The sequence below is a fragment of the Chamaea fasciata genome, unplaced genomic scaffold (genome assembly GCF_029207755.1).
Source record: "Chamaea fasciata isolate MVZ Bird 193981 ecotype frontalis unplaced genomic scaffold, bChaFas1.0.hap1 SCAF_1, whole genome shotgun sequence".
Taxonomy (NCBI): Eukaryota; Metazoa; Chordata; class Aves; order Passeriformes; family Sylviidae; genus Chamaea; species Chamaea fasciata.
The window spans coordinates 136,318,442-136,340,033 of NW_027094086.1; the positions used below are offsets into that span (position 1 = coordinate 136,318,442).

Sequence of the window (21,592 nt, forward strand, 5' to 3'; positions counted from 1 at the left end):
CCACTGCTACAGTCGGCCTGGGAAGAGTATTTTCCCATCTATTTTTTCAGTGCATGGGGGGGGATGAAACTTTTTTAACATTTTGTAGCAATAAACAGTCTGTTCAAAGGCATTTTAATGCAAACTGAAACAATTTCATTAAGTATTACAAACAGCCACTAGCAACCCCTGTCAGTGTTGCTTACTTATGCATTCTTGTCAAATTGAATGGTTTCAGTGTGATACAGAAGATCAAATTAAATGGATAGAAACTGCTTCAGAACTCATACAAACCAATAACTTTTACTTAGGTTACAATAAGTCCTTTATAAAACAGGATCAGGACGAAATTTTGATTCTCCCATTAATCCTTCTGGCTCTCTAGAACAGCAGAACATAAACATGTGTAACTCTACAATAATACTGAACTTCTTGTCTACAAGTGCTTGGTGGCATTTGACAAATAAGATGAAATTCACATGTCCTTTCAAATATTTATTTGTCTGATATAATAAGCCTATTTCATATTCTTCTTTCTTTTAAACAGGCACTTCCCAACAAGTCTTAGAAATTCTCATTTATCCTAAAGCTATTCACAGTGTTATGCTATAAGACAATTTTCAAGTAACTGTAAATTCTTAAGACTATTCTGTTTGAGAATTTAAAAAGCCCTTGAAAACATGAAGGAAAAAATTCTGATTCTTTCAGAAAATAATAAAAAAAAACAACCCAGTATTCAACTGGACAAGTAAATATATATTCTAAATACATGGGCATACTCATGTGTAAAAAAAATCCTACAGTGAAAGGAAGACCTACTTTTAAAGTACAAGCTTTGCATGTTTGAATAGCCCAGCAGATATTCTTCCCTAAGTCTTTAAAAAGTTGATGTGAATGGATACGAAAATGAATACAAACACATGGTAGCATCCAAAAGTGTTCCCTTGAGGCCTAAGAGAGAAGCTGAAGACTTCAAATTGCAACACCTTTGGAAGAATGTTGCTCATTTTCTCATCTTTTTGAGCTCAGTCCTCAGCTCCAAGGAGCATGAAGCAAAGTCCAGCTTTTGTAACTTAGATGATGCCGCACTGGACTTACTGCTGGTTGGGTTTTTGGGGAGATGAGCAGAAAATACTAAACCAATGCAGCAGAACATGGACATGCACATTCATGTCCTTCTTTGCAATAGCCCCATGTTGCTTTGATGATATGCACAGTCACCCACTTAAGAAATGTCATTTATTACACAGGTGTCAGGAGACGTGGTTGATGTGTGGTGTTTTCAGACAGAAGTCAAACACGCAGAGACAGGTCCTTCAGAAGGGGGATGGAGGGACCTTGGAGTGGCCAGTGTGTCCACTGCCTATACGGAGGGCCCTGGGCCATGACCCGGGCAACTGACCCCTGAACTTACAGTTAAAATCCTAATGCCACATTAAAATAAGAACATACCTAAGGTGGTGGCAGTGATGGCATTTGCTTCACAGGAGAATCTGGTGTGTCTATCAGAATAAGGATCACATTCATTCATTTTTGCACCATTTATCCATCCCTAGAGGCACTCCAAACACACTGCCAAGGTTCGGGCTGTTTCCCACCCCAGCAGAACACGGGCAGCCCAACCCTCCTTCACGGCGCCCGCAGATCCCCAGGGGCCTCTCAGAGCTCCAGTGGGAGAAAGACACCTCGGGATGCCTGAGGATCCTCATCCCCGGTACTCAAGGAGCCTGGGGAAGCACAGCCGCGGCCACAGGAGCCGCTCGGGGTGGTACCGGACCGTGTTTTCACGGCGGAAGCCAAAGGCGCGGCTCAGCCCAACACGCCCGTCCCCCTCAGGCAGCCGCAGCGGCGCCGGGGCCGGCGGGCGTGGCGGGAGCGGCGCAGGGTGAGGGGACGCGGGCCAAGCGCCGGCCGGGGGGCCCGGAGCAAGCGGGGAAAGGGAGGGGAAGGACGCGAGGGTTCAGCACAAAGCGCCGGGGGGCATCGGGGAAACGGGCCGGGCACCGGAGAGGCCCCGCGGCCGGTGAGGGGCGAGCGGCCGGGGCGGGCCGGGCCGCGCTCCGCATTTACCACAACGCCGCGGCCTCCAGCGCTGCTCCCGCCCTGCCCGGCCATGTTCCTGCGCGCTCCCGGCCGGGGGGCTGCGGCGGGGCGGGGCCGCGCCGGGGAGAGAGAGGCACGGAGAGACACAGAGAGAGAGAGAGAGAGGGAGAGAGCGGCTGCGGCGGGCGCGGGGCGCGGGATGGGCCGTGCGGGATGGGCAGTGCGGGGTGCGGGATGGGCCGTGCGGGATGGGCAGTGCGGGGTGCGGGATGGGCCGTGCGGGATGGGCAGTGCGGGGTGCGGGATGGGCCGTGCGGGATGGGCAGTGCGGGGTGCGGGGTGCGGGGTGCGGGTTGGGCCGTGCGGGGTGCGGGATGAGGGGTGCAGCGTGCGGGGTGAGGGATTCGGGATGCAGGATGGGCGATGCGGGGTGCGGGATGGAAGGTGCGCGGGTATAGGCACGGTCGGGATGGTGGAAATGCTTGGGCAGGGCTGGCCAAGGGGCCTGTCCTGAGTTAATGGGTAGTATGAAGCTGGTGTGGTTAAAACTGCCGTTTTAACAGGATTTTCTTATACTCCAGGGAAGAAAAAAAATGAAATTTCCGACAGTTCAGTAGTCATACTTTCCATCCTCGCTGTCTTCTGGAGTTGCTGCTCCTTCCCAGCACCGTGCACATGCTGGGGAAGGCTGTGTCTTCCTTTTGCCCCAGCCCATGCCCATGTTGCCTGTGCTCTCTGTGCAGCTGGAGAAAAACAGATCAGGCACCAGGAAGAGCACAGCTTTCTGCCACCCCCTTCCAATTCTGTTAAAATTATTATTATTATTTTGCTTTCACTGCCTCACAGATAAGAAAGAGCTTTTTTTTCTTGGCTTTCTCTGATCATTGCCTACCTTTACATTTCCATATAAGAAGTTCAAATTTGGACTTGCTCCATCCTTTTTGTATCCTGTCTTTTGTGGAAAATGCTAACAGCCTCTCTGTTCACTGTGGGTAAAAATAGATCTTTTTACTTTCTTAAAATTGAAAGTTTGTTATAATTTCTGTCTGTATAATTTCAGTATCAATCTGTCAAATACACAGCTGGTAGAATTCTGCCATTCCTATACTAGAAAATATTAAAGGAAGAAAAGTTGCTTTTAGGGGAGACCCAGGCATCATGAAATATTCTTAGTGGTACCTGAGGGGCTCTCACCAACTAAGCAGGAAATATTTCAGGTTCGTACACTACTATTCTAGAACGTGGTCATTGACACTTCTGGTCAAACAGAGGGATCCAGGGAGCAGTTATGGGTATGTCTACACAGGGAGTTTGGTGTCCAATGTGGACTAGTTTTAAGGTGCATCCTGTTAATGCACTTACATTAGAACTGATAGGACAATTCTTAGGAATCTGGCATTAAGAGGGCTCCTATAAATTAATCACTAATTAAAATCTGGCAAAGTACTAGAGCAATTGAAGATTTTCTTGTGATAAATGCTTTGTTTCTTATATGAAGCCAGGGGTATTTGATTTTTGATGAATTTAGGAACTGTTCTTTAAAGCACTATTGTTGCATTAGACAGCATGTCTGAAAGAACAAAAGACAAGGTTTTCAAAGCGTTAGAAATCCACTCCAGAATATATCTGCCTCAAAGTGGTGCCTGTATATGAAGACTCAAGTGTGCTGGGAAAAAATAGTTCCTGTTCACAGTGCTGTAAAATAATGAGTAGTGAATCTGATAAACAGCATATGCAGGCTTATACAAACCTACATAAATCAAATAAAATTATTTCAGTAAAATACATAAGAGATTTTCATAATGGCCAAAATTCCTAAGTGGATTTGCGTTTCAATTACATGTCAATATTTCATACAACTATTGAGAAAGAAAGTTTAATGTTTCATCTGATCTTTGGGTTAAATGATCCTGATTTGTATCCACACTTTTCAGGATGTGAAGACTCTTCTTATCTCTTATTCATTCTTGAAAGAATTCCTCCTAATGCCCATATTTGCCCTAAAGCTAGTGCAGTCGGAATCAGTTACCACCAAGTTACCAATAAAGCTGCTATTGCGTTTATGTCACAGAGCTGAACTCTATGGATCTGAAGCTCTTTAGATTACAGCTAGAAACTCAAATCACTTCTGCCACTGCTATAGGGGGACTGTTTTCTTCTACCTTTCAGCCTATTTGGGTCACTATTAACACCTCCCTGTATTTTTAAAGCATATTCTTCATCCGGCTACTGCAATACAAGAGATTGTTCTGACTAACTACGGACAGAAGCTTAATGCTTTGAAAAGCATTAACATGAGGAGGACACTAAAAAATAAATTCCTCCAGCATTGTGCTGGAAAACTTAAGCAGGAGATGTTTGTTCTTCCCATCAAGATTGGATGAATGTGTTTGTCAAGTCTTTGTTTTGATTTCTTCCAGCAATTTTACATTCCTTGCTTAAGAAGTAAAATGAAGTGTCGTGTCTTGCTAATAACAACAAATATGAGTAAGGAAATTAAAAACTAGATAAATTTAGTTGGGGTACCCTTCTGTATATTGCTGTCAGCAGCCACACACCGAACCCACAAAGCTGTTCTTCTTCATCGAAAATTTTTTCAGTGGCACAATACATAATACATTTTGGTTAGTTTTGTTGCAAATGAGACAAATTCATGGTTTTGTGAACTCACAGAACTAGCAGAAACCAGAATTAATGAGGTTCTCTCTGCACGATGGAAATGAAGCTGCTAAGGATTTTGTTATGGAGGAATGTATGCTTACTGAATGTTAGCTTTTTTTTTTTCTTTTTTTACAGTATGAACTGGTGTAGAATAAATGAATTTACAGCAGATTTTCAAAACTTATTTTAATTAGGGACAAAACACGATTATTGAGAATATAATATTTGGGGCTTAACTATGAAAAAGCCTGTAAACATTCTGAAGAATGTTCTTACTATCTTTGTTTAGCTGTTTGTTTATGAACTAAAAATAGGAGGAAAAGAATAAACATTTCTAGATATACAACCAAGGGAAATGATCAAAGGGGTAAAGAATAAAGAAAATAAGGGTAGATAATACTAACAAGTAGGACTGGGTAGGTCTGGACACATAGCCAAGAGCCATAAAGGAGCAGATGGAAGAAGCGACACACAGAGAAACAAAGCAGGGTTAAGACTGATATGCAAATCCCCTGTGAATATATTTATATCTTTGGCCTTTAGACAACTTTATAATTTCAGTTAGACATCAATCCTCTCTTACTGTGTTATTGATAAAAGTAGGATATGCCCACCCTTTCACAATTTTAATGTAAAGAAATACTGAAAAGGTTGGGGGCAGGGAGATACCAAGAAAGTAGTCCAAGGCAAATAATTATTATGGAGTTACCTGTAAGCAACCTTTGCAACTGCATTATGTATTCTGCTTCCAAGAAGCTATAACAAACATTTGACAGCTCAGTTTAATATGTAAACACCAAAACTAGACAAGAAAAGCATGAAAATCCAGAGTATTTCAAGAGGGATGGCCTACCTAGATAGAAGCTTGCCAATTAGGGGATGAAGTAAGAGCTCTTTTTCTGGTTCTGCCTGTTGCTGCAGCTGTTATGTGAACAGCAGAACTGTAAACAGTCTTATCAAGCATAAACTTGCATTTCTTAGTGATTACAAGGTAAGCTACAACACACACACACACCCCCCCCCAATTAGCAGAGAAAGACATTTTTGGGTAAAATGGTTACTGAAGAGATTATTAAAAGCAAAAGTCTTGCATATGTACAGCACTTTAGGGCATGTTGGAAACATTCTAAATTGTTTTCATGTCCAGTTTTAATATATTCCAGAATTTTGAGTTCCTGTGTATTACCTGAGGCAGTGACCCAGTCCATAGGGTGGCTGCTGGAGACCCTCAGTGCAGCAGAACATGTCTGGCAGACAGTGTTCCAGACATCTGGGAGAACACAAAGCAGGATTTCAAACCGTTCCCTTACAGTCAAGAACACAGGGAGGCCATAGGAAATGCTGCCCCATTAGCAGGGCTAGGGAGGATCTTGTGATGTGCAGCAGAAGAGATGCACATTGTTCTTTGTGACTCCTGTACTAGAGCAGGTGAGAGTGGCACTGCAAGCTGGAATCTGCCTCCTGTTCAATTTCAGCAGAATTACCATCATTTTAGAGGAATTGGAAAGTTTAGCTTTGAAGCAAATGCAGCATCCAAGATCTACAAGGGAAGCTTGGTCACAGTTAACCTGTACTGAGTCTGTGGAATTGACTTAGGCTCTGAGAATTAATTGGAGTAACTTTGATATCAAGAAAATGGCTAAAAGCTGCCATTCAAGATGTTAGTCTATTTTTTTTTCAAATATTTATAGCTTTCAAATCACTGTCAGGCACTGCTTGACACAACCCTGGGCTTTGACTTATTTGGTCTGTGATAAACATCTTTAATACTAAACTACATTTTTGTTTGTTATTAATCTCACTGTGCCAAACGAGAGCAGCAAGAGCTTTGCTTTGCAATTTCCTGGCTCCTGAAGATACCCTTCCTGCTTTTCAGGTTCACATTATTAATATGGAGTCCTTATAGCTGGAAGAAATGCAAACAGAAATTTCCTCTTGTCCTTCAATACTAGAATAAACTTTATGTTCTTTATAATATTATGGAAATATTTGCCCTAACCAGCTATTTAGAGGAATTGATGTTTGAATGATAAAGGACTATTTTCAAGGAATGCTGCTCACATCATATCCTATGACAAATGCATCATGCATGACGATTAAAACTAGTCAGGGAATTCTAACTATATAGTGGGTCACACCCAATGTAATGAATATAACTGTTAGAGTTTGTTTTCCTTTTAAAGGAGGTTGTTCACTTGGCTTCATCCCTCTTTCTAAACTATTTTTTCCCTAATTAAAACAAATCTAGGAAAGTGCCAAACAAAAGAATTCAGAGTGTCATAGACAACTAAACAAGTAACAGTTTAAGGGCTTTTTTTCCCCCCAGAGTTATCTTTGATATAATTTTGTTTACTTCACAGCTTGCTTAGAATAAATTGTGGAGTAACAAAAGTGTATTGAAAAACAGAGACTGGTCCCAAGAATTTTCTTGTAGCATAGGACAGTGAATGTTCATGGCTGGACAGCCTCTGTGCTACCCGAGGGTGCTGGAATGCTGGACTTGGACCATCCACTAATTTTATTGCTTGTGTAAAAGACAAATCACTCCTCCTGAGCAAACAGCAAAATGTGGTTGTTTCTCCCTTTGTGCAGTGCTTGGGGCCACATGTTGAGCACTACTGGAGGTTTTTTCCTTTTAAGAGAGAATTACTACATTGCTTCCTCAGCTTGAATATGGACCTCAAAGTAACATGAGCTCCTTTAAAATGGACCTCAAAGAACAGTTCTATAGGTACTTGTCCATTTTTACAGCAGCTCTTGGAATTAGAGGATTGAGTCACCTGAATTTTCTGTACGGGGGCTCTCACCTAGCAACACTAAATTAATCATTAATTTTGATAATTTTGAGTAACCAGTAGCTTTTAAACTATTTCATAATGCTGTTTAGGCTCAAATCATAGTTCAAACTTGATGCACACGTATCCTGTATTTAAAACAGATGGACTCAAATTGCACGTCAGAAATCCCAAAAAGGAGAAATGCAGTATTAATGGTTTCCAGTGAAAAGGCCAGGTATAAGTAATTTACCATTGCATTTCAAAAACATGCTATGACAAAGACATGAATAAATCATATTTCTCCAGGGAATAGGTTAAGTGCTTTAAATCTCATTTCTCTTCCTTCAACTCCTACTTTCCAGCTGCTGAAACAAATGAAATGAGGGTTCTTGGAAAACAGATCCTTTTAGTAAACAACAAGAATCTTACTGTATGGTCTTCATGCCCAGGTGATCATATTTATTATTACTGTTATTACAAGCACACAAGAGCTCTACTAACAGACAAAATTGTGTCAGACACTAAGCAAAGAGAGAAAAACACAATCCATATGACAGATAACAATCGAAGACAAGAAATAGCAGGCTACAGTACCAGGGGAGTTCAAGGAAACTGTACAGGTCAGCAAGATAAACTCTTATTTCAGCTCAACAGCATCTCAGCTGTTCTTAAATTTTTGGTGGGCACCACTGCAAAGGCCGTTTGAGGAAAGATTTAATACAAATTTGTTCCAGTGTTTGCATGTTTCTGTGAATTTCTTCATGCTGTGGAGTCAATGTCGAGGCTGCCATGGAATAATGAACACCACAGGCTAGTACTGTGACTGAACAGAAGTTCACTCCCCTAGCAGCGTACACAAGACCAGCATATAGCTGCTACTTGGCTATGTCTGCCTGTCTACAACTATTTGTGGAGGTAGAGTCTATTAAAAAATTATGTTTCATAACTTGGTGAAATGGAAGTCACATTTATATCAGCATCCTTTAAACAGTAAAGAAAAAAACACAAGAAATAACTCACAGTGCATTCCTACCATAATGCCACTGCTTAGCCTGGAAGGTGAAAACCCTGAATTTACTCATATTTTATTTACATAACTTTGCATGACAAGAAGGAGCACAAGAAGATTGAGATAGTATGAAAGACCTTACAAGGGTCTAGGCATTTATATGGTCAAGTGTGCATCACCACCTTGGATGGCCACTCCTGGAAGAAATGGCCCTCCCTCCTTGGCTTGGTCAGGCTCAATACACACCTGGTTCCTGGGGTGGACAATGCCAGCCAGCTGCAGGGCTCAGCAGCTGCCTTCCTTGACTATGGGAAATGTCAGATGACCTTAATAACAGGGTTTTCCACCTGTCTCTCCTCTAATTATGTCATTAATATTATAAGCATCCTTAAGCTGAGGATGAAAGTGTGGACTAGGGCTAGCATTTATCTAGAATCCTATTAATCTGCATATATGTGAAATTTTCTTATCTGAAAGATGTCTGCCTTCATTAAGGCTGAAATTGTTAGATATGTTGTGTTGCTTGAAATGTATGCCAGTGAAAGGACTAGATTTTAGCTTTGTGGCAGAGCCATCACAGCAGCAGTCTGCAGTACCAATTTTCCACAAAAATTTACAAGGAGTCAGAACATGCCCTCCTACAAAAAAACCTACCAAGAGAGACTGGAAAATTAATTCAGTGGTGAATCTCTCCCATTTTTCCCACGGATTTTTTGTCTTACTGTTTTGTGAGGGGAATGAGTTTTCCCCTCTACAAGGAAGGTTTTGAAGAACTGTCCCAGACTTAGTCCCCAGGAATGCAGGCAGAGCCCAATAAGGCACCATGGTCCAAGATCAGCCACATGGAGCCCACATGCTCCTGTCAGAGCTGATGCTTGCTCGAGGCAGCTCTATCGGAGCCATACAATCAGGAACTCCCTCTGTTTGTGACGATGCCATATCTGATCCCTTCCTTCCTGAATATAAATAGTTTCATTCTCAAGAACAGCCAGTGAGATATTCATCATAATTTCACGTTGCTATTTTTAAAAAATAGATACACAGCTTTGTCATGCACAACTTCCAACAGGAAATATTTTCAGTTTGTGGGAACATAACTCTTACTGACCAATAGATTATTCATGCCACATTTTTCATGTTTTATGATGGTTATCCAATTTAATATGGATAATTTATAATTACCAGTTTTATAATTATGAACTAGTGAAGCATTTTGGTTATAGTCTTGTTAATCCATTGATTATTAGCAACTGACTAGTGAATTTAAAGGATGTTTCAACTGGTAATGCTACTTTTTAGCCTGTGGACAGACTTGTTTCTGTTAATATTTAAAAGCTTTTATGAGGGAACAATTCTATCAGAACAATTGAGTTTATTCACCTTCTTCTTTTTGTTATACTAATGATACATGTTAGTTGATTCATGAACATTATACTTTCAATCACTGACATTTCCTGAACATATAAATACAGAGTTACATTCTTTGGATTCTGTAAATTTATTTTGTCAAACTTCTCAGAGAGAGCTAAAGGGTAAGAACATTATCATTCTGCATGCATTTTCAATGATTTCCATTATAATATTTTTCCATAATCAGACGTGTTGGCAGGTCCCGTGGAATACACACCAGAAGCCTCTCCATAGGGTGACAGAAGCAATTCACATATCTCACTCATGAGGGGAACATGCAGCAGAGCTACCTGCAAAGAGCTATTTGAGGCTCAGGAAAAAAACACCGCAGCACTGTTGAAAGACACTAGTGACAGTGACAGTCCACTCAGCTACAGAAGGACACTGGCTTTTGTCTCTTCCTCTCCTGTGACACAGGCATACTTTTTGCATCCCTTCCCATTCACTTCCTAATTTCCCAATAATACATTAACATACTTCTCACAATTTTAAAAAGCAGTCATTTCTATTGGTGAATGATGAAGGCTTCTAAGTGTGGCCTAGCTGCTTGTCCCAAATTTTGGGATAGGCCACCACTTATTTTGCATTTCCATAAAGTTAGCACTGATGATAAATGGAAGAACCAAATACAGATCCTAAGCTAAATCAGCCAGTCTGCAAATAAGTAAAAGTTGAGAGGGAGGCAGTGGGAATGCATGCTCTTTTGGAGTCAAATCTTTTTTTTTTTTTATTTCAAGCCATAAGAAACAGCCTTTTCTGATTACACTGAATTTCTTAAGAGGGGTATCAGGTACTTCACTAGAAGAAAATGCCAAATATTATTAACTGCTAATAACTAAGAGTAGTTTTGTTAAAATATACAGTATGTCATTCTTTTGAGTAAGAAGTATATTAAATCCACATTTCACAAACCTGCAGCTTTCTTCCAGCTTACATCCTTCAAAAACAAACATGATTGCTGAACCATAAGTTACAAATAAGAAAATACACATTCCTGCTCACCCACACGTTCCTAGTGCATGACAAAGACAAATATAATATGCACAAGAAATAAAACCTAGAATCACTGTGAAGTCTTCAAAGCCACACAAATTTAGGAAAGGAACTCAATGTACAGGAATACTTGGCTTTTCATAGTTAATTTCAAATTTTTTACTTTATCCTTTGCTGATATCAGATATGGTAATGTCATAACAACTGCTGGTGGTAGTGATTGATACCATGCAGAAAAAAACTGTGTTCTGAAAGACTGAAAAAGATTTTTTCTAATCTAAACAATATCTATGATTCTATGAAACAAAGGTTAAGCAGTAAGAAAGAAAAACATTTTTTCATTCTATGCAAGCAATTGCAATAGAGTGTGCTGATATAATTTTTCTCTAAGTCTTGACTCAGATACTTGTGTATTGCTTTCATTCTAACAGTACACACATAGTTCCAGTCAAAACACATTTTTCTAATTTAATTGTAGATTTACTATAATATATACATATAAGAATTATGTACTTGTAAAAGTACACATGTGGTATCTGTATTGTGTGAAGTCTGTATTATTACAGGTTTGCACATTAAAAATTGGTTTTGGTAATAAAAAATGAGTACACAAAATGTTATGTAGAAGCCAAGCTGCTTAGAAATACAATCACTCAAGCTTTTAAGTAAAGCACAACATCTCTTTAATATACAGTCCAGATGCCATTCAATCCTGAAATTGTATTTACCAAGCTGTTTTCAGCAGCCAATTATTTCCCTTTGTTTTGGCTAGGCAAGGAAAGATGTGCTCCAAACATATAAAACAGTTTTTTATATGCTTTCTGTATGATCTTTATAGAAATCTTAGTAGTTAATAAAAATTAGAAAGAATAATAAATTAAATTCATTATTCATACTCAAAGTTTAGTTGAACAATTTATTTCAAAATGTTTTGGGAATTGTACAGATGAGTTATATGCAACAACTTTTCTAAGAAACTACACACTTAGTTGAGTATTTCCTTCTAAATAGTTGACGGTAGCATCTGAGAATTTAGAGAGGCACTTCCTGGTGATGCATGGATAGAGAAAAAGGAGAAAAGAGGCAGTATCTGAACAAGAATCCTTACACATCTGCAATGTAGATAGTTTTGTGCTTCTCGATTGCTGCTATGTCATGCTCCAGTTGTTTCAGCTCTAATTCCAGCTTTTCTTTATGCATCCTCTTGTTCATGGTGTCTGTTAGTACTGGAAGACTCTGATATGCACAATTTACTTCCTCCCACTTCTTTTTCAGTGCCTGGTGCCATTTCATGAAAAGGAAATACATGAGAAAAACTTAAAGTAAGAACAGTATGTACATAACCTACTTGATTTTTTAAATATATTACATTTGCTAAGTGTCACTGCAATTTAAAAATAATAGATAAGTATATAAAAATATGTAATCATCTTAATTGGATCAAATTATTAAAATCCTTAAGAGTTACAATACTTGGAACTCCAGCCAAAATTCAGTAAAATTCAGCATAAGTTTCAGGCCATCTCACCAGCAGCTTAATTTTCTGTAATCAAGACTCGTTCAGACCACAGACACCAAAGTGATTCCACAACATTTCAACTTCTATAAACTACTTTGAAAAAATTCTGAATAATTGCATTCCCCTTCTAATCTACATTTACAGTAACAACTATGGGCAATTTATTTATCATTGGGCTAAAACCCCTAACTGTCACTGATTCTATCAACAATAATTTCAATAACTACTACCTCTCTTGAATGCTGCTGTGCAAAGAATTACCTTTCTAGAAAAAGCAAACCATATCCTCTATATATAAAACCTCAAGACTAAAATTCCACGTAGCAGAATTAAAAATGCTATAATCCAAAGCCTACTCATAAATCTGTTAACACCAGAGACAACACTGTTATCCACCAATATACATAAAAAGGAACCAGACAGTGGTAGAAAAATAAAATTTAAATTTTGTCTTTATATCCTTCTTACAATTATCACAACTATTGCTCTTATTTTCTCTCCTCAAAAGTATAATCACAATCTACATATTCTATCCACATATATGTGAGGATTTAGTAGAGTTTATCCAGTGCATCAAATGTCCCCATGAAAACTATGGGTGAAGTTAATAAACACAACTAAAAAGGAACTGAGACAGCAATCAGTAAATAACAAGCCTATCAGTGAGAAAACAGTTCTCCAGTGTCTATGGCTCTCAATTCTGTCACCTTAGAGGATATCACAAAGTATCTTCTAAAATAAAAAAGTGAAGTTACTCTCTTGGGAACAAAAGTTTTCAGCTCTTCTCCATAACTAAAACCGAATTTAATTGGCACACTGATTTTATGGCACACTCTGATTTCCAACCTCATGTCCTCCATTATTATTAAACACTTTTCTCACAGTCTGGCAAACTGATGAACATACTGAAGTTAAATGTAGAGGGTTTGTTTTTATACATATTTAGCTTTGAAGACTGTTGTTTCTATTTTAGAACTCAAGGGCTCTTGTGCTAAAAAACTTGTCCTTTGATGACTATATAAGTGGATTTACAGAAAAAAAAATGAACTCTCCTGCCAACACTAAGAAAAATGTAAGCTTTAATATGAACTAATATTTTAACCACTCAAGCTAGTGTACTTATTGCATAGCAATTCATGCTTTTTGCATATTCATATTAAGCATCTAAGTGTTGTTCATAAAGTCATTCCAACAATCTTCTTATACAAATATCTACATAAGCTTAAAAACTTCACTGATCCATGTGAAACTTAGAGCAACAACGATATTTATCTACTGTCCCATAATGATACTTGTCTTTGCTATCCAAGGCTGTAACGTACTTTGATAAGGTTCATAGTCTACCAGGCATCAGGTACAATTTACAAATATATAGGCATAAAAATAAATCTCATCTTTTCAAAAACTTTCATAGATTCTTTAAATAATTCTTATCGTGTACATTAGTAAGAACTGGCTTGGAAATAATTGAAAACAGTGAATTTTAAAACATTAGAGGGTACATTCATCAAATTTGCTCTATCCCTACAAAGTGGAGAGATCAAAAGCAGATCATGACTCTATAAAAATCTCCTTTACAGCTCCTCCAACAATATAGTATGCTGACCACTATTCCTACAGCTAGATCACAAACTGAATATCCAACTCTATATATGGAATTCTAATACATGCTGGATCACTGAGAAATATGTACTGCATTTATCAACATTCTCTTTTATTATCATAAAATCCCAACCAAAGTAAGCACAAGGAAGAGTTCAAAAAATGTTGGCACAAATTGCTTCTCTTTATTTTTGTAAGGTCATGAGGCTTGATTTTGGTCTCAGGCATCTATTGCCACGTATTCTTTCAAATCAGATAGTGCACATGTGTACACTAGCAATGTCAATTATTTTAAAGGACAGAAATTCCCATATGTCTACAGCCACATACCCTGGGGACACTAATTCCTCCTGACAATATGACTGTATAAGTAAGCCAATGGAAGTACAAATGTTCTTGAAAAAAAATTAAAAGAAATACTGAGTTAATAAAAACAATCGAAAAACTTTAAAGATTAAAAAAATATTCCAGTGCATTCCTGTATTTGAAAAATACAGAACATCATTTTAATCCTAAAGGCAGAACAGTGAGCAGCTGAACTCACATGCCTTTTTTGCACATATATTTTTGCTGCATAGTTGACTTGCTGGACCATTAGCTTGTCCCATGCCTTTCCCACCATAAAAATATCTCAATCTTCTTCAAAACAGCATGATGTTTTTGTTCTATTGCTGTCAGTGCAATACCCTCACCTCCCTCCCATACTCCTTCCTGGCTTCTACTGCTTGTCAAATATGCAAAAGACCATTGTGGTGGACATTTCAGACCTTGCCAATTAACCAGTTCATCTTTCAGGCAAATGAGTTAGACACTGTTTTCTCTCGATATATTTTTTTGTGTGTGAATTTGGCATCTTTGAGCTGTCCATCTATCTATTAATTTGTTTCAGGTGGCTGCTAAGAGCAAGTGATCAAGGGACAGACTGATATACAGATATCACAGTCATATAAGCTTCATTTTCATAAGAAATTTGTCTAAAAAGTGGTCAGGAAAAATTCCAGTTCTGGGGCAGGATATACTTTTAAGATATCTCTTTTATGGTCTACTTCTTTTATGGTATTAATTCTCTTTAGAAAGTCTTGTGCAATAAAAACTGTATGAAAGACCGTATCCACAACAGCTTGACAAAATATAAAATTTTCAGTCATAGTTCTATGATTGTATTGCAATTTAATTCTGTTTTCTTTTTTTGCCATATTTAAAAGCAAATCATTACACTTTAATCAATGAGGTCACAATGTTAAGATAGAAACTGCCAATAAAAGGAACAATATTCTGCATTAGGAAAAAAAATTCTATTTCTCCATTAATAAATGTCACTAAATCCATATTGGTGATTTTGTGCTCTTTGAAGTTTCACTGAAATTCTGAGTCATTAAGGTGGATAAGAACCAAACAGAATTGAAAACTGGATTAAAACTGTAGCTAGATCAGTTTCTTTCAGTTGTATACAACTGTTCTACAGCTCCATCTAGTGAAAAAGCAGTCAACTAATTCGTTTCACTTAACCAAAAAAGTATACTTTTATTATTTATTTGGACTTACACTACCTTATTTAAACTTTTGGACATGTTACTAATTACACTAAATCAAAATATCTACCTTTAGAATATCTGTCCTTTCTTCTTCAGATAGAGCTTTCATGGCTTTCTTCTTGAGTTGCTCCAAAACTCTGGCCTGGTATTCTTCCTCCTCTCTCTTCATTTCTTCCTTTCTCCGTGTCACACATTTTGGTATAACACCATAATTCTACAAGGAGAAGGAAGAAGTTCCTTATATGTGCTTTTAAGAAGGGAACAAAGAGATGCCTGTCATCCATCTATTTGCAAAAATAGCTTGAAATGACAATTTGTGCTACTAAAATACTAAATCATCGTGTCCTGAAAAGTACCAAACATGATTATCTTTGTAGCCTGAGAAAACCATATAGGCAATTCGCTTCAATTTCTTTTCACAACCTTAGAAGACAACCGAATTCAGAAACCAAAATGTCTATTTATAAGAACTGATGGTTGAGCAAGGAGTTTGAAACCTGCTCATGACAGTGAGCTATTTTACATTTTTATATGGTGTCAGCTTCTATGATTGGAAACATTCCTTAGAGAACTTCTCTGAAAGGTCGTCCTGCACCCTGATTTTTGCTGAACATTGCAACAGACAAGAATACATACATGAAAACTGGACTAGTTAAGAAGGATAAACTATTCCATACTGATGTGTTTCTGTGAGGAAAAATTAACTTCTGGATATCTCAGACATTCTTGGGGAAACATGTCTATTTAGCCTTAACTTTTGTAAAATGAGCAAAGGAAAGGCACAAATCTAGTGTCAGTGATTTCTTCTTGATGAATTCAAGGGGTCTAACATGAACAGCCATGATATCTATGCAAGAGTGAACCTAAAATAAGCATTATGAATAGTATTTCCAATATAATTTAATAAAACTTACCTTTTTTTTAATGTATTTTGGGAAAAGTCCTGAAGGTTCAAGGAGATATTTATCTCCATGTCTTGTATCAACACAAAAATGTCGAGGCTTTTTAGGCTCCCCTGTGATAACAGCAACTGCATTTTTATTTATAAAATTCTTTTTAATGTGAATAACTGGGTGGTATGTCCTGGGTGGCAATAATGGAAGCAATCTTTTAACATCCTGTTCCTTTTTTTCTGTGAATAGAGCACGTAAACATTCTCAGCAATAAATTTGAAGATATTTGCGATTTCATATTATTACACTTTTCAAAAGGGAATAACTATGTACAGAATTACATAAAAATAGAACCCAACAGTATCTAAAATGAAAGAACTGCCTGTCAATGAACTGTGACGTATGTTTGTTTGGCCTAATAGGAGTTTCATAACTAGGAAACACTATGTTGTTTCAGATGGGTTTTCCTTGTATGTCACTCATTTGCTCTTAAGTGCAGTAGTACAGGACTTTTTTCGAATGTAATTATAACTACTTTTAGTAGAGGTGCTCCTTGTCAGAGCCCTTGGGCAATAATGGTCCCATCCAGTCTCATCTGGGGCATCTACCCCACCCCCCTTGGGCTCAGGAACCCCATTTCACCTGTCAATACCTGGCTGAGCTGTCTCAGCCATGTCTGCCCCTGGTCCTGCCCCTGAGGAGTTTTGTGGAATCAGTGCAGGGACCTGGCCTATAACCCAACTTTGCTTGATGGTCAGTGGGACACTGACAGGACAGACAGACCTTCCTCACCACCCTGCTCTGCTGGCCTGCCTGGCGTGCTGGGACTGCACTCTCTTGGTGAGGTCTTTGCCCAGCCTGCATTGTGGCTGCCCTCAATGTCTGACTCATCTCTCCTTAGGGAAGAGCCCTGCTCTTGCTGCTCCCTAATCCTTGTAAACAACTTCTCAAAACCCTTTCTCCAGAGAATATAGAAACTCCTGCATTTTAGTGTAATCTTTTCTCCAAGGCACCAACAGAAATTCAGTAGTATCCTGAATAGTCTCACTTACAGTGAGTGATTAAGAATAATTATTTCCCATTGTATTTCCCACTAGACATAACTCTAGTTATAACTCATAGCAGAAATAAGGATTTGATCCAAGTTGTCTGAGTTCATGTTCTTTGGCAACAAACAAGTGTAATGTCACAAGTGACAAGGCTCATTCCTACAGCACCTGGTTTCCTGATACTGACCCCACAAACCAGTACTTTTGTTTTTACAACCTGATAGCTGGCCATAACTTAGTACTGTAGGACACAAAGACTTAACTCCCTACCCCAAAAAACACATTACATTGCATATATTTTCTGTCTACACTTACTTGGTGCTAACTTGGGTTTCTTGGGCTGTTTCTGCAGAATATCATTTGGAGATGGCACTGCAACTTTTGCTGGCCCCATAGTTTTCCACTGAGATTTATTTTTCTCCGCTTCATGTTTCACAAGTTCTCTAACTTTGGACATACACCTTAGAGGTTAAAAAATAGCCAGAAAGAAGTTAAGGGTCAGAAAAATACTTAAAATAGTTCTTCAAAGAATATACTTTTTTTGCAGTAGTTCATAGCAAAAGCTTAATCTGTTTTGTTTTGTACTCTCTCCCAGATAAAGACCATCATTCACACAGCCTCCATGCTAAGGCTAAATCTAGTACTGCACTGACAAACGAGTTTTCTGGTTCTGCAGTTAGCTTGCTTCTTCCTTCTGCTCTTGTGTCTCTGAGGTCAGGATTATCACACTTGGGGAAATAAATACCAAATATAAACGCTGAACACAGACATTCTGAAATCCAGCAAGACCTAAATTTTGGAAACAAACTTGAGTAGTGTTTGTACGAATTCCCTTGGTACATGGTGTGATTCTTGGGGTGTCCTGGGCAGGGCCAGGAGTTGGATTCAATGATACTGATGGCTCTCTTCCAACTCAGCATTACCTATGATTCTGTGATTTATGCTCGAGAAGAGATGTCAAATGTAGTCAAGAATTGTACAGCATGTCCTTAATCATCAGTTTTTCTTATTACTGTCCACTGTATCAATGTCTCAATGTTCCAGTTGAACCGTCTGTTACAGACTCTTACGAGAGATGAGATGGGTGACTGCCCTGAAATAGCACAGCACACTGCAGATTCCTTATATTACACAGATAGGAGCTGTAGTCTTGAACAATGGTAATCAGTGGTGGGGTTGGTGCTGAAACAGCTGATGTGAAAATCAGTGAGGGCTCAGACATGAAAAGCTGTATGAACATGGTATGCACACACTGCTGTTTTGGTCTAATGTTGCATATGGCATGATAACCCCCGTCCTAATCAAAATCTCCAAAAGAAGTCAAACACTGACCATTAACTTGGCAACTTCTTGCCTCTCTCTGAATGACTGAGCTGTCACAGATGTTTGCCTGAGGAAGCAGAACTCCCTGCTCCTGAAGCAAAAGCTCCCTCACTGTACTTTTATAATATGTCCACCTTTAGGAAACATGTCATATTAATTTATGGTAGACAAAAGCTTATGAAAAACTGTGCTTCTTTTACAGAAAAAAATGTATTTATGAAAAAAACTATGCCATGTTTTCAAGTAAGGATAAAAACAAAGAACAAGAAAGATCACATAAAGTGCAACCCATTCCATGGAAATATTGAAATAGGAAGAAAGAAACCATGTAATCCTGGGCCACTGAATGTGTATCACAGTAGCAACACTGATAGATGTTCTTGTCCCTGAGCCGCAAATGTCCAATAAATGTATTTGTACTTGATCGTAACATTAGAATGTGTCAGAGGACTTCATTAAAATTGTGGACTTACTTTGTCTTTTGGAGATTTGGTCGCCAAAATCAGAGAAAGGATTATTTGCATAAGATTACATATACTTCCTGAAATACTTCTAATTATAAGGAATGAGTTGGGATTCTTTTTTTCTGTTAATTTCATGGCAAAGATGTATAGACATTGCACAAACCCACCAAACTGATAAATAATGGTATTCCTCACGATTTTCTAGAAGTGGCATCATGAGTACATGGGAGAGAAAAGCACTGGCTTTATGCAAATTTTGACCTAGTGGGGTTCACAGTCTTGGAATGAGGAAATAAATGAGAAGACACTGAGTTTCTTACATACTGGCATGAGGTAAAGACATCATTTGTACACAGCTATAGATGTTCCTTTGGACAAAGAGATGAGGGGATCTGTTATCTTTTCAGTAACTTTCCAGACCAAGAAAGTGGCTCAATATCACAGGGTTAGGGAGGGTTGCAAGGAAGACATGGTTATGGGGAACGTCAGAATCTAAGCTGTTCATCATTTAGCAAGGGAAAAAAAGACAATACATCTGTAAAAAGATAGAAGATGACACCTATTCCTTAGGTGTCAACTTGGGGTATCAAAGCTGGGGAAAATGAGTATGTTTGCTGTGGTTTCATAAGCAGTATCAGTCAGTTGAGAGTGAAAAATATATGATTTCATTTGGAAAAAAACTCCATACAAAAAAAGTAGATTCTGTATGCATTAGTTAAAACTGGTCAAATCATGCTATTAACCAGGTTCAATAGTCCTGTTACCAGCTGAATATTTGTCACATTGTGAACCTAAGATGCAAGTGTGGTGACAACAGAAGTCAATGAGATCAGAAGGGGATTTAGTCAGATTATATCTAAGCCAAGGAATCCATTGCCTAAACTAAACCTAATGGTCATGGAGTATGCAAATCTCTGAATGGTATTAAGTCAGGAATGGATTTAGTGTGCATGCCTTGCCATATTGTCCTTTCACCTTCCTCTGTCTTCAGAAGTATCTCTGTCCAAAACTATATCCATTCACCATGAAAAGAAACAAAATTTAAAAATCTACTTTTACATGGGAAAGACTCAGAACTAGGAATCTCATGTGTCTGAATCCTTTCACCTGAAACAGGATAACTATCTTTGTTCTAACGAGTGTCACTGATACATCTACTTGTTTAAAAGCTATTGAGTTACGACCTACCCTTTCACTAAAGATGCTCAGTGTAACAGCCTTTTATATAAATCGGAACTTGAATAAAACAACATGTCTGCATAACTCTTGGCAAAAGGCCTTTTCTTATATTTTTAAGGCAAGAGGTAAGAAAGGGAAGCAAAAGAAACAGTGTCAGAGGACACACCTTTTCAGCTGCTCACTGCACTGTTCTAACTGTAAATAACAATGTCATGTAATTCCTGTGCATAGGAGTGCTTTGTAAATTATGAACTAACAAGATGTCACTGAACCCACCAAACTTAATCATCACTTCTTGGAGCAGATTGTAAACCCTCAGATCACAGAATCAATTAGGTTGGAAAAGACCTCTGAGTTATCAAGTCGAACACCCTCTTGTCAATCTAGTTGAGTGCCACATCCAGTATTTCCTTAAACACCTGCAGGGACAGGGACTCCACCACCTTCCTGGGCAGCCCACTCCAGGACCAATCACCCCTTCTTGTGAAGAATCTCCTCCTAACGTCCAATCTAAACCTGCCCTGGTGCAGCTGAGGCCACGTCCTCTCGTCCGGTCGCTAACTGCCTAGGAAAAAAGACCAACCCCCACCTGGCTACACCCTCCTTTCAGGCAGTTGTAGAGAGCAATAAAATCACCCCTGAGCCTCCTTTTCTCCAGGCAAAACTCCCTCACCTGCTCCTGATAGGACTTGTGCTCCAGACCCTTCACTAGGTTCGCTGCCCTCCTCTGGACACACTCCAGCACCCTGGATGTTAGTGACTCGTTCGGAGGAGGTGGAACTATGCAAAAATTAGTTTGTTTGGGGTTTTTGAACCTGTTCCCCGTTAGATGCACTGCCTTGCCAGGACCAGACGCCCTGCCTGCCAGCGGCTCCGTCACACCCACATACCCTTCAGGTTTGCCGGGCTGCTCCGGTGGGGGCGGGGGGTCACAGGCGCCCTCCAGGGCACTCGGCGTGGCCATGCTCCAGCCGTGGGAGCGCGGGCACGGGGAACCGCTCGTCTGCTTGCGGGGCTCTGGACGCGGGGTGGACGCGGGGTACCCACCCACCCTGCTGGGGGGTTTGGACAGGAGAAGCGCCGCCTCGCCGAGGGGCTCGGGGCGGGGCCGGCGGCTGTTGTCCGTTACCGGGGAAACCGTCAGGGGAACGGCGCC

The 21,592-nt window shown here is 39.3% G+C and overlaps 2 protein-coding genes and 1 long non-coding RNA gene across 5 annotated transcripts in view; 1 reads left to right on the top strand and 2 right to left on the bottom strand.

Annotated features, from left to right (window-relative positions):
• The window catches only part of PRTFDC1 (phosphoribosyl transferase domain containing 1), a 42,280-nt gene extending 40,095 nt beyond the window's left edge, over nucleotides 1-2,185 (bottom strand). For all 3 annotated transcript variants that reach the window (XM_066199156.1, XM_066199167.1, XM_066199147.1), the window contains exon 1: nucleotides 2,050-2,185. In XM_066199156.1, the coding sequence (XP_066055253.1) occupies nucleotides 2,050-2,094 (45 nt within the window). In that variant the 5' untranslated portion in view covers nucleotides 2,095-2,185. The remainder of the gene's footprint in view (nucleotides 1-2,049) is intronic.
• LOC136298441 (uncharacterized) lies at nucleotides 1,885-2,959 on the top strand. The gene is made up of 2 exons (XR_010723318.1): nucleotides 1,885-2,002; nucleotides 2,604-2,959. It is a non-coding gene; the product is annotated as an uncharacterized lncRNA (long non-coding RNA).
• A 4,951-nt stretch (nucleotides 2,960-7,910) lies between these two features.
• ENKUR (enkurin, TRPC channel interacting protein) lies at nucleotides 7,911-21,586 on the bottom strand. The gene is made up of 5 exons (XM_066199192.1): nucleotides 21,327-21,586; nucleotides 17,786-17,931; nucleotides 16,443-16,660; nucleotides 15,596-15,742; nucleotides 7,911-12,150 (listed from the first exon to the last, which is right to left on the bottom strand). Exons 1-5 carry the CDS (start codon nucleotides 21,398-21,400, stop codon nucleotides 11,977-11,979), a joined length of 759 nt encoding a protein of 252 aa, XP_066055289.1. The 5' UTR covers nucleotides 21,401-21,586; the 3' UTR covers nucleotides 7,911-11,976.
• Between the last annotated feature and the right edge of the window lie 6 nt (nucleotides 21,587-21,592).

What these genes read in the sequence shown, in the direction of transcription:
- ENKUR (XM_066199192.1), bottom strand. Translation starts at nt 21,400, where the DNA reads ATGGCCACGCCGAGTGCCCTGGAGGGCGCCTGTGACCCCCCGCCCCCA. An exon ending in GAAACCCAAGTTAGCACCAA is followed by an intron (nt 16,661 to 17,785) that starts GTAAGTGTAGAC and finishes CTCTATTCACAG; the next exon opens with AAAAAAAGGAACAGGATGTT. An exon ending in CAAAATACATTAAAAAAAAG is followed by an intron (nt 15,743 to 16,442) that starts GTAAGTTTTATT and finishes TTCTCCTTGTAG; the next exon opens with AATTATGGTGTTATACCAAA.